The sequence below is a fragment of the Rissa tridactyla genome, chromosome 11 (genome assembly GCF_028500815.1).
Source record: "Rissa tridactyla isolate bRisTri1 chromosome 11, bRisTri1.patW.cur.20221130, whole genome shotgun sequence".
Classification (NCBI taxonomy): Eukaryota; Metazoa; Chordata; class Aves; order Charadriiformes; family Laridae; genus Rissa; species Rissa tridactyla.
In genome coordinates this window covers 6,590,365-6,603,518 of record NC_071476.1, presented here as the reverse complement: position 1 = coordinate 6,603,518, position 13,154 = coordinate 6,590,365, and the positions used below count along the sequence as shown (strand labels likewise).

The 13,154-nt window shown below is 41.1% G+C and overlaps 1 protein-coding gene across 1 annotated transcript in view; it reads right to left on the bottom strand.

Annotated features, from left to right (window-relative positions):
- TRPC7 (transient receptor potential cation channel subfamily C member 7) overlaps positions 1 to 11,611 on the bottom strand; it is an 81,735-nt gene extending 70,124 nt beyond the window's left edge. The window contains exons 1-2 of the mRNA XM_054217604.1: positions 11,517 to 11,611; positions 1,740 to 2,517 (exon numbers count right to left, since the gene is read on the bottom strand). Of these exons, the coding sequence (XP_054073579.1) occupies positions 1,740 to 2,517; positions 11,517 to 11,611 (873 nt within the window). The remainder of the gene's footprint in view (positions 1 to 1,739; positions 2,518 to 11,516) is intronic.
- Positions 11,612 to 13,154: the final 1,543 nt, after the last annotated feature.

Here is a 13,154-nt window from a genome sequence, read left to right as displayed (position 1 = left end):
ATTAATATACTAAAGGAATATGACAACTTTGAAGTTGGGTACTTCTGAGGTACTTCACTAACATACGTAGATACATGTTGCACTGAACCTTACAATAAGGCAATGAAATTGGAAAGCCTTCCTGAAAATACAGTAATTTGGCAAAGGGTTTCTAACGATTTTCCTGTATTGATTTACTGTATTGATTCATCCACAGCCATTTGCCAATGCTGGGGAGATATAAACACCATGAGACTATTTAACATTTGATTGCTTGTTTGCTCCTGGAGGGTTCATGTACTTGCCAGCGCCAGTCTAGACCGTGGTGGGAGCTCTATGAGCAAAAGGAGGGATTCTGGTAGAAATAGGCTTACTTTTCTGCAGCAAGACACTTCTAACTGACAGGTATGCAATACCTGAGGTGGCTCATGCTCCAACTAATGTGTGGTTTTCTACTGAAAAGAAGCTGGAACATTAATGAGATATTAATGTTGTTAATTATGGGTGTGACCCCACAGCGCTTTCACACTGGAGTAATCTCACTCAAGCAGCCAGATTCACTCAACCCAATGAGGTTGCTTTACTAGGACTGAACGCCATGCAAGTCAAAACTCCCTTTTAAACTGTTGTGTCCTTCCAAATCTGATATGCACAGTTAAAAAGAGGTTGCAAGTTTTTTTCCCTAATTTTATTGCCAAAAGAGCTTAGTGGTTTGGGTATTTTTTCCTGTTAGAGACTTACTACAGAGTTTCAAAGGCAACAGCTTGAGAACGTGCCTTCTTGCCACTTTTAAATTGGAGAGAGTACAGCTACAAACCCTGAAATAGATGCTTTAACACTTGAATAGTTTTCTAAATTAAAAACAATAGATTCCTGGCAGGCATCCTACCCCAGTTTACTCACAAAATTTTATTTGTGATTTTATTACCCCAGTGTCACTGTAGCTGCACAATAGTCATAAGTCAGAAAAGAGTCTTATGTTGATGACTGAGCCACTGAAAATGAGTTTTTTCATGACTAATTTATTTTAGAAATGGAGACAATGCTATTTATGTCATGTAAATGAATTAGGAAAATAATGCAAATGATATTGGGCATTTACAAACTCATTATGATAATGAAAATCTTGACTAACTTGTAAGAGAGTTCTGCAAGTTCCACTGTTATGTTTGGCATGATGATAAACTTCATAGCAATCTCTTGATCATTCTCCCCCTCCTTTTTCATGAAATTAATCATGTTGCAGTACAGTTGCAGTACTAAACCATTAAGATGCAATGTATTTTAAATTATTTTACAGAGAACCAAAATTGCTTAATTTACACCTTTTATCATTGTAACAGAACTAGATGTACTGGATTCTTAATCCATTGAACCAACCTCTAGAGCTCTGCCTCTAAAATAGATTGCTTAATTAAAAGGACTTACCTTTTTTACAAAAAATGCATCTCCATTTTGATGATAATCTAATTTTTATTCCTGCTGCAAACTAGAGATTTTAAGCAATCACATCGTGCAACATAAAAACTCTGAGTAAGGGTGGCTCTGCTATAATATGCAATATTCAGTTTCAAATATTTATTAACTGGAGAACGCACAATGATCTGAATCTACGTGTATGTAGCTAACGCATCTGCCAGTTTCTGTAGCTTCTGTTTCCTCCCCCAACCCCCAATGGCAAACCAAGACTTGATCAAACATGTGCAACATACAGTACCCTGAATATTCAGCCCAAGGAAAAAGGCACAGTGGTAAATTACCTTAAATTCAGTTTCAATGTTGGCTAGTCTGGCCAATTCATTGCTTAGCTCTAAAGCAGTAAGGACAGGGTCTTCACTGGAAAGAGACAAATAAGCGGCACTGGCTAATCCTTTGTAGGCATTCATTCTCGATCGAGAGTGACTAAAGGAATCTTTCCTCTGCTTCTCAATACATTCATTGCACTTGCAAAAATAGTCATGCGGCCTTTCAATCCGCGCGCCTTTTAGAAGTAAGATGTGAACAATTTCATACTCCTGGCAGTGGGCAGCAAGTATGATAGGGGTAATGTCATGGGAGAAACGAGTACCATCTTCATCGTAGGCATAAAAGTCATCATCTCTCAGTTCCTGCTCAAGGGGACTGAGTGTGAGACGCTGTCCTTGTGCAAAGGCTGGATGGTTCAATATTGCTTCAACAATGCGCACGTATCCTTTACTGATCGCTAACAAAAGTGCATCTCCAACTCGAGCGAGATTCTCCTTTTTGAGGAGGAGCTCCGTCACTTCCAGATGCTCATTCCCTACAGCTAACTGTAGGGCATTTTGTCCCATATAATCAACACAATTAAAGTTCAAAGTTTTGGATTCCTCCAGCATTTTTCGCACAACGGGAATGTTGCCATATTCTGCAGAATCGAGAAAGCGTTCCTCTTCTGCAGTCAGGCTGGTGCCTTTCTCATTGAACATGTAGGCAGGGCCCCGGATGGCCTGCCTCCGGCCCTTCTCCCGAAGGGTTGTGTGCCTTCGATGCATGTTTTTATAATTGCTGTTTCTCAACCTGCAGAAAACCGGAAAGGAAAGTTGGTTATATTCTTGGAGATTCATAATCTCACATAACCTGAAATAAGGTTAGAAATGTCTGTTATGATCAGATCTTGCTAGCTTTTTATGATTTGGTTCACTTGTTTAAAATTATTTGGGATACATGTGGAATAAAGAAAATTAGTTTTCTGAACAACAGACAATTCTCTTCTGACTTGTACACCCTTCTGGATTTTAGCAAGGATACACAGCACATTCTTAACTTGAGAAATAGCAAAAAAAAAAGTCTTAGCACATTGTGTTCCGTTTTCATTGTTTAGAACTTCATTACACAGTATTTAGGAGTGATATCCACAACTTAATTGTTCTCCCAATTGCTCTTCTTGAGCTTTATCCTTGAGGGCACAAGGCAAGCTGAAAAAAGTTAGCAGGACTCCCCATGTCAATAAACTATGTTCCATAAAGTTAAAAAGCATGCTTCTAATTTTAAACACACAGTAACAAGGATAAATATATTGCGTATGCTGCTAAAATTCAGCTGGTACAAGCAAATCACCTATTCATTCACTGTTTTTTTCATGCTACATAATACCATTTTTTTTGTTTCCTCCTCTAGAGCAGTTTAATAAATGACTGTATAATTTTCTCACTGAAATGCAGTTGGCAGCTACTCTAAATACAAGCACTGAAATCCAGGGGCCAGTTTTGTAAAACAAAGGGATAACTCCTGATTTAGTGTCACATCGCTCCCCAGTAAGCATCTTTCAGAGAGCTCCTGCAGAAAGACATAAACACAGGTATCTGACCACAAACAGAGGGCAGATCCGAAAGGGTCATTAGTTTCCCCACTGATTATGTGGCTGAAATGACTTCACTTGGAGTTGGTGGGATGGAGACAAACTGTTCTTATTCTACCTTCTCTGGAACCCCCAAAGAAAACTATGCTATGTGCAACTCATGGGGGAGTAAACACCCCGCTGTATGAAATTAACTGAAAACCTAAATCTATCTGTCTCTGAAATATTCACACTTTGCATTCGGTGTCATCTTGATGTTGCTCTTCTATTTTCATTTTATTGCGGTAGCATCTCGACAAAATCATAGTCTGTCTTTTAGAGTCTAAGCACGTGGAGTTAATTGTCATCCTAAACCCACAGAATGTGCAGCCTGAGTAAAAAGGTAAAAACAACACCTCTTTCACAAAAAGCATTTGCACTCAGTCCAATAGCAAGTCCTAAATCACTTGGGTAAAATTTTCAGGAGCCTCTAAGCTGCAGTGGGCAGATGTAACAAATAAGCAGGTGTTAATGCTCAGTGGGTGGCAAAGGTTCATCTTTCCATGCTCCATCTGTTCTCCAAGTCAGTTTTGACCTTCAGTCAATGAAAAGTTCATGTGCTGCTCTGAAAAAATATTACTGGAGTTTGAAAGAGTTGTTGTGAATGACAAGACGGAAAGGTGCTGGAGACAAAGTGGAGGAGATACATTGCCTTCAATAATATGTTCTTGAAGAGAAGAAAAGAGTAAGGCAATCAAGCAAAAAAGTGGGAAAAATACCTAACGTATCAGGAGACAGAAATTCTCAAGGTAGCTGTTCTTAGGGAACTAACATGTACATATGTATCTATCATTTTAGTTCATCACTTTTCTACTGGTCTAAACCAGAAAGCTAGTACTGAAGAGTTTCAAACAAATTTTACAGCAAATTTTTAGCAGCTACATTAAAATTCAAATAAATCCTAAAAAAGCAATTTTGTGCCTATACAAAGTTGAAAGCGAGCCTCTCCCTCTCAGCTTCAGTGCATCAGTATAGCAACTTAATAAAAGCCAGAAGAAACTGAACATATCATCCCATGCTCCCCTGAGAGGTAAAGTGCTATATGAATCTTAAAACTAATCCCTTCCAGTACAGTTGAAAGTTGAAGAAGTACAGAGAGATGAGGGACATAACAATAATGAAGGAGGGATGGTTAAATAAATTAATTCCTGAAACTGAGTCACTGTTTCTATAAGAGAAAACAATAACAGCTAAACAAATATACCATCCGCATGTCTAACACTAAGAGTGAGACACAAGTCTCTAAGCAGCAAAATGCCTGGGGTAAAATTGGGGCCCCTTTGAAGTCAACAGTACAAGTTCCATTGATTTTAGTGGAGTCCAAATTTTGCAAACACATACGCACACGCATGCAGACACACACACGATGTCCCCAGAAGTTAGCTTTCATTTCAGAAGCAGTCCCAGTGAGGCCAAAAGGACTGACATGTGCTTAAAATTAAGTATTTAACCATATGCAAAAGTGCTTATCTAAACTGAAGCCCATGTCTTAGCTATTTGGGACAGCATCTACGTTTTACACCTGCACTGAAGTCTTACTGAGTTCAAGTAAGGACTGTACACAAATAAACACTTCTGAACTGTGACTTTGTTAAATGAGACTTATAGTGCCAGAAAGAACTTTACACATTTGCAGTATTTGGATTTCCTGGATGTTAAATTAAACCTCTTAAAATGTTAAACAACTCGACAGGATGGGATGCTGATGGCTTAAGCAACTGTTGCTGGGATCAAGTGGAAACTGATCCACCTCCAGTAGCTGCTCAGTGATGACCCATGAGTGTGGCAGGATTGCACATGCCTAAAAATTTTAGGGCAGATAATTTCAATAGCTGCTTCAAGCAGGAGGAATTCCACTGGGCATTTCCAATGTTCAGAAACCATGGTTTTTTACGTTCTAAAAATGTTGTATGGTAAGATATTTGGAAACCTTATATTTGTTGTTATATTTAATGGTCAGTACTGGCAGCAGCCCAGAAATGTGGAACGTTTCCAGCACTGAGGAATTAGACATTTTCCTGATGTCCAAGTATAATTCTTTTTTTCTTAGAAAACTTTTCTCTGCTGATATGCTATCATTACCTCTAAATGAGAATTCAGATAGGTGGGACAGATAACCTTACAATTATACCCAAAGTAAACATAATACTACATAAAATATTACCATTGGCCCAGTTCTAAGGTTTTTGTGCAAGAAAGGAGGTTAGCGTTTGGCCTAGAGCTAATTGCTACCGGTTTGTTGTATATGCAATAACATGCCAAAAAAACGACCTTCATTTCACTTTCTTCAGTTCAGAGAGAGCAGTGGCTTCACACATTGTTTCTAGCAACAGAAATTGCATCAGAAAAAGAGGAAACAGAAAAGCATACCAGCCCTCTGAAAAGATAATTACTATAAAACATTTATCTTACAATCTATGTTCTGCAGGGATGCCCCTACAGCGCAGAGTTGATCACTGCCTGCAGGTAAGGGCAAGAACACCATAATTGAGAGGGCTTCACCTCAGATGAATTATGACCCCCAGTCTTGCTCGTGAGCAGAGAAGATCAATATCTCAGCTATCGCACTTTATCATCTTTATAGAGAACAGGAGATGAATAAAAAATTATACCTTTAACTTGGAATAATTTCATGAGAAATACTCAGTTATGAACTCCTGTTCTGAAAAGAAAGTTATAATTATGTTTGACCTGAGCACTGAATTGTGATAGAGAAGTGGTAGCATAAAGAGTATTATATGCAGTACCTAAAGATCTTGGAGTCCGAACCTTACTGTAATGCCACGACTGTACTTGGCACCTTTTTTTATTCTGCTTTTCAGTTATGTGCAGGCAGTTTTAGAACTAATCATATTTACTGAGTGTGTGTAATGTGCCCTCTTAAAAAAAAGTAATTGAAACTTGATTGCATTTATCTTACCATTTTTGTTTAAAGGTGCTTTGCATCGAAATGACTCTGTATTTGCATATTTTATTGAGACAGCTAGTGATCAAACTCATCAGGCACTGCAATTAAATATTGCGTTTTTCTAGGAAAGAATGCCAATGTATGCAGTGTTGTTGGAGAAAATGTTCTGGGAAAAGGAAACCAAAAATTTCAGGGCCTAAGTGCTGCTTGCTGCAAAGCGCATCCAGCTTTACACAGCTGAGAGAGCCATAAGATGTCTGGACTCCTGGGGTGAGTGGAGAAGAATAGCAATTTCTGAAAGGTGATTTAGCTCTTAACAAATCATCCTCTGGGAGCTTTTGGCTTCTAATTAAAGTGGCTTAGAGTAGGTCCTTGCAGCTTGCACTGACAGTACTAGGCACTGAGACACTCAACATCTGAAAAGGGAACATGGAGTAACATGAGATCTGTTCTTAACGTGGTGTCACTGAAAACATCGATGAAGCTGAAACTCCCTTAGCTGATCTGAGTGCCAGACATGTAGGACAAAGTAGACACAGGAAGGAAACTGGCCTGATTCCTATTGAGCTTACCCCAGCAAACGTCTCTTCTCCTTGATCCTCTGTTCCACAGTGCTCCAGACTCTGCCACACAGGACCTTCTGCTGCCTCTCTAGTTCCACACAAGAACCTACAGAGGGGCAGGGCTACCACCTAGAGCTAAGGCTTGGAGAAAATGTTCAAAGTCCTTAAGAGGCTAAATTGGAGTTTTTACACATGGCTTTGAACCAGAAATTTAAAAGCATGTAGGACAGGCTGAATGGTATCTGCTTGAGTTTTTAAAACATCTGAAGTCTGAATAGGCATTGAAATCAATGGGTATAAGGTACTGCAACAATTCTTGAATTCTCAGTTGATGTCAACTTTTACTGGTCTTAAAGCCTAAAAATTGAGCAGGGCATTTACAAAGGCAGCTTTAAGAACTTATGGTCTCTGACTACTCTTTGGGTTTGCTTTCACTTAGTGGAGAGAGGTTGGCAGGAGTCTCTCTGTGCCCTTTCAATGGCCCCTTTGTCCAGAAACTACAGAAGAAACTTCGGATAAGTAACTATTACTATGCCCCACATCGGCTAAAGTAACCATCAGAGTAGGCTTTGATGAGACATTGACTGTCTTGCTGAAAAGAAAATTTAAGTTTCTGAAAGCCCTTTTGAAAGCGTTACCCTTGGTTCCTGCAGAGCTTCAGAAACTGTCAGATTGACACTTTACTTATTATTTTTCTGTCTACTTACACCAATATTTCTGAAAAGAATCAGGGCACACAAAGGCTGCAGACTCCCTGGGGCCTCTTTGGAATTGCCACAGCTTTTATACATCGAATGGACCATTTTCCTCTATTGAACCACAGAAAACTTCAACACATGCTATAAACATGAATTAAAATTAAATAAATTAAGTTCTACAAGCAGACACAAATTGATATAGAAATGAATCCTTTCAAAAGAGTAAGTCAAAATGTTTAGAGCAAAAGTAGTAGGATGTTGCATCTTTTAATAAAAATTTGCAACATATTTTGTAGCAGACTCCAGACTTCAGGTCAGGAGCACAAACTCAACACAAACTGCACACATTTATTTTACTATGTGCAATAGGGTACTCTAGTGCTCCAAATACTGCATAGGCATATATTACCAGAGCTCTCTAATACCCTCTTGTGCTCTGACATCTTAAATAGCCTTCTAAATCTTACTTTAAGTCAAGATGTTATCCTTTAAGATGAAAGTTTTCAGTATCATTTTTCGCGTATTGCTGACTTACTATGTATACAAATTCAGTATGATTTTGGTTGGTTGCTTTTGATTAACAACAGCTTATTCCAAAGCTTTCTGTCCTTTGAAATGCTTAAGTACCATTTCATTTAATCTTGGGATGTCCAACACAGTAATTCAGTACTATTAGTAACATGGTCCTTCTCCTACATGAAAAGTTGCATACGTATCTAGGGACAATTAATAGGTTTTTCTAGCTCTATTCAGGCAGATATTAATTAACTTGCAAAGTAGTTCTACAAAGCAGTTGCAGGAAGTAATATCCCCTCCCCACCATTCCCACTGTTCATATAGACAAAAGAAAATCATATTTCAACGTCAAAATTTTAAAACAGGCCTCTCTCCTTGCGGAAGTACAGGTGCAGTCAGCAAAACCACACCTTTTCAAATCCCTTTCAGAAATGGCAGGATGAGGTACATTGAGGAAGACAAAACAGGCCTCGCATGTCATTAAAGGATGCTGATGAATGATATGCACTAACACTCTGATTATCTTCTTGTCAGGAAGCAAAAGGTCTGAGGCCATTAGCCTAGAAACATTAAGGACAGAGCACCAAATCTTTAGTAGCATCTACATTTTCATGTCCTCCCTGATCTCTGTTAGAAAGGAGGCAGCTCTGCCCAGTGGTCTGAAAAAAAAAGGAAACGGAATTTGGCTTTCTACCAGGTAATTTTCACAAAAACTCATCCACTGCTTCTCAGCTGTCTCACCCTCCCCTTCTTATAAACTAAGCATCAGCATTTTCTTTCCCATTCCAAAGAAATGTCATGCACTGATACAAGACTTTTACAGCAGGAGAGACTATAAATCACCTTGGTTCTTGTATTCAGTTTCTTCTTGGTTTAGAATATGTGTACTGTTTTTTTTTTTCCCTTCCTTCCTTTCTTGCTTCCCCTTAATATATGGTTGTGAAGATGATTTGTTGTCACAATGGTATCATAGAACTCATGTGAGATAGATATACCAAAATCAAGACTATTTTTACATTGTCTCCCATTGTCCATTCATTAACAAGTTTGATCACCAAATGAATTGCCATGACAAGAATGAGTCCTACTTTTTTTTTTTTTTTTTTTTAATCTCGCTTTGGGAACTAGGAATAATTCATCCTCAATATTGAAGCACTTCAAAACTCAGGCTCAAATCATACCAAGAACACAACATAGGAATACCTGTTCATTCATAAATTTTTACTACTGACGAGAACAATGAAAAATATTTCTAATTGTGCAAGCAGGGGGCAGTGTAACGCTGATTTTCAACAAACAGTTCTATTAAAAAGAGAAAGAAAAAGCTCTGAAAAGAACTGGTAATCTCGGTTCTGGCTGTATTTCATTTTTCCCTGGTGCTGCACCCTTTTCATTGCTCACTTCATAGTTATTTCAAGACAAGAAAAAACGTAGAGAGAACAACTCCAGACAACCATTAGACCCGATAAGCTGCAACAGGCATGATAGAGAATCCCGTATATACACCTCTTATTTTTCCTCATTTCACCTTCACCACACTGTTTCCAGGAAAAACAAACCCTTAAAAAATTCACCCAGCTACAAGAGAAGACAACAGCGTGGCTCCAAACCATGTGGTCAGTAATGAGCAACAAGCCCTTCAATGCACACTGAGACCAAGCATGTTTACACAAATTCCAAGGGTAGAAAGCCAAACCAATTACACGCACAGCCACCCACCTCACTCACACCAGCGCATACTCAGGCTTGCAGGGGACTAAGTCACACCGACACACCTCTAACCCCAACAAAACTTCCCAGTGCATAAATAGGGACCGGCATTAGAGCCGGGGCACTTCTCAGAGGAGCTGAAAGGAGACTCGGCTCTGGGAGAGGCAGAGCCCCGCGGCTGCCCGCCGCTCCCCGCAGGGGCAGCAGCTTACATGTGCGCGTCGGGGCCGGCTCCGCTTCACTCCAGAGGCGCGGCGCGGGCGCGGCCCGCCATGGGGCTGCCACGGGCGCTGTCCCCGGTGCTGAAGTGTCTCTGTCAGCGGTGCTCAGCACGGCCGGACAGGACGGGCGTTGTCCGCGGTGCTGCAGCCGCCGCCGGCGCGGTCGAGGCGGCGTCTCATCCTTATCCCCTCCGCGGCGGCGCTGGGGCAGAGCTGCCCGGGAGCGCCGGGGATTCGCTTCCTGGAGGAAGAGGCTGCTGCGAGGTTGGCATGTGAGTTGCTTTGTCCTCCCCGTGTTCCCTCCCCTTCTTCCCACGCCGCTGTCCTCCTATAGGTGTGGATTTGGTGGGGTTTTTTGGCGCGCCCCCTTCCCGGCCGGAGATGGGCGAGTGCCCCTGCGCCCTCCCAAGGGCTGCCCCAGAGCAGGAGTCACGCGAGAGCCTTCCTGGAGAGGGCAGGGCTACCTGCAGGCTGCCCGGCGGGGCGGGGGGCTCCGTCGGGGGCTCTCACCCTCAACACGCCTCATCCGGCTGTGCCGCCCCTCCGCTGGGAGTGGTTAGCGCCGCTTCACCCCGTTTGCCGTGCCCAGGTTGAGATCGTTCTCGGTCTTCCCTAGGAGAGCTTGTCTCTTAGAGGGTGGCCGAGGAAAGGTGTGTATATGGGTTTGGCGGGAGTGGAGGTAGGGGGAAATGAAACCAAACTGCAAAATAATCAATCAATGTAATCAATCCCCTCTCTTGCTTGGCAGAGGAAAGCCACTAAAATACCAACTTCAGACTGCACCTGGGAGTGCTGGTGCACCTTCTGCACTCTATCCCGAGCAAATAGACCAGGTTGTTCTTCCTCGGACACCACACACCCTCCCCACCCTGCTGCCTCCCACACAGCTCCAGCCGCACAGTGCTCTCCAAGCCCATGACCTTCCCTGTCTCTGCAACTCCTCTCCCCATCCATTCCTCCTCACCTTGATGCAGAGATCCCAACCACATCACGCATCCCACTGCAATTACCAAATAACACCATCCCTCCTCACCTGGCGTGTCTCTGGAATTTAAGCCTGGAGGAAACCCTCTGCTTGGACAGGTGACGGTGGGAGGCAGTGCAGGGCTCCTCCCTGAGCAGGATGTTGATTTGCCCCCAAGTTCTTCCTGTCCCACCCCCTCACAATACTGGGTGAAGTGAGGACATTGATTAAGAGAAGATTTTTCACTAACTTTCAGTCTCAAATATGTGAAATCAACTTGGCTGACAACATTATTTGCTAGAAACACCTGAGGGAAATGATGGGCGCAAGCACTGACCATTTTATCAGGGACACTGAAAGCTTGGTGTGCCTTCTCTAGCAGCACTACAAGAGCATCCCTGACCATGCCTTTCAGAAACCTTTAAAGACAGCTAATGCAGGGCTTTCATTCCACATCCCCAGGCAGCTAAGTTCCCTTCACCAGCCTGAGCTGTACTCACAATAGTTAGGCGGGTGAGCCCTGTCCTACGAAGAGGTTTTATACCTTGAATAAGAGAGAAAATGTATTAACCTCTAACTGTTATGGGAGGCACACATACCTGCAGGATTCACCGCACTCTGTTTTGACGCTGTCTTCCTGTGCTGATACCTCCCGCCCTCTAAAATGCGCTGACTGCTTTGTTCTTGACCCCATTTAGGGATTCACTGAGAAAGTGTCAGGAGGGCCCAGATAGGTAAACATGTGAGAAAGATGTGGATGTGGCTCATGGGAGAACAGTATTCTGTGGGGAAAGATATCCTGTGGAAAGAAAAGAAGAAAGAAAAAAAAAAAAAAAGAGAAGAGACTCCACAGCTACATGCTCACTTATGCTGTTGAAATAAACTTGAAATGTTATATTGCCGCACAGACACAATGCACAGACACAAATCTCTGCTTTAGGTAGCTAACACAGCTTGGGGATAAGAGCAACCCCTCCCTTTTGCTTTTGGACAACTTTTTCTCTAAGCAAAAAAATAACCCTCAAAGTATCTTGGTATTTGCCCTGCTCTTTCCCCTTCAGGTTTTTATTTTCTGCTGTTCAATACTTGCCTGTCACCATAACAAACTAATTAGGAACCAAGTATGTTTACAGGCCCTTGCATTAAAAGTATTTATTTACATTTCCTTTCTAAGGCTTGGGAATACTTGCAAAAGGTCAATTTATTCACTTGGGTTTTTAATTGGGCTGATGGGAAGTGGAGATTAGACAAAACCAGCATTTTTTCATTAATTTTATTCGTAGACAGTATTGACAGGAAAAATATTCTTTTTAGGTTTGAAAATGTGGTTGATTTGACTAAACATAGGTAATCTTTCTCTCATATATATATATCTTGAAAAAAAAATCAGGTATGGAATCAACGTACTGAGTTACTGCTCCATGTGTCTGTGCAGCTGCAACTATGTCTCCTGATCCTTCTCAGTTCTAACCCCACTGGAAAATATTCACCACTTACATTTTCATGCACATCTTTTTTTCTAAAAAAAATACTCAAGCCCCAGCAATGTCTACCACTCAGAGTTTCTTAATAATCAACAACTTACCCACTCCATAAATCTGCAACTGATAAAATACTGACAGTACTCCCAATTGCAATTAATTATGACAGATTAACACACATGAAGCAAAAAAGTGGGAGGGAAAAAGGGGACTAAGTAATTCTATAGTCTCTTATTATCAGTGCACATCAAAAGTTTTCAAATTACCGTTGTAGGTTTCTGGTAAGGCATATTTCAGAATTAGTGGAAACCCACAGCTACAGAACCAAGAAATCTTGCACCTGGGTCTCTTAAAAGGCATTTGTCACAAAGTTCTGAACTTCTACAAGTTGCTTTTCATCTTGATTAGATTTGCATTTTGCTATTGCAACAGCTTCACATGAAAAGAGTGTGCTGAGAAATCTATTTCTAATATTATACAGAACCCTTCTGAATAAAGTCTTATTAACTGAAGAATTACAGAAAACTTGGGGTTTTTTCCCTGCACATCATCAAGTGTTTGCACTGTTGTACACTGTACCAAAAATGTCCTTACCTCATTGGGGGCAAGAACAACTCTTGTATGAAAAAACAGAGCTGTTATTTGCTTCATCTCACCTGTATCTTTAAAACTAAACAAAACTCATAGTAACTGTTGCATGTTACCAAAACAAAATAAACACACATTTCTCTGCAGGAAGAAAAATGTGGAAATGAT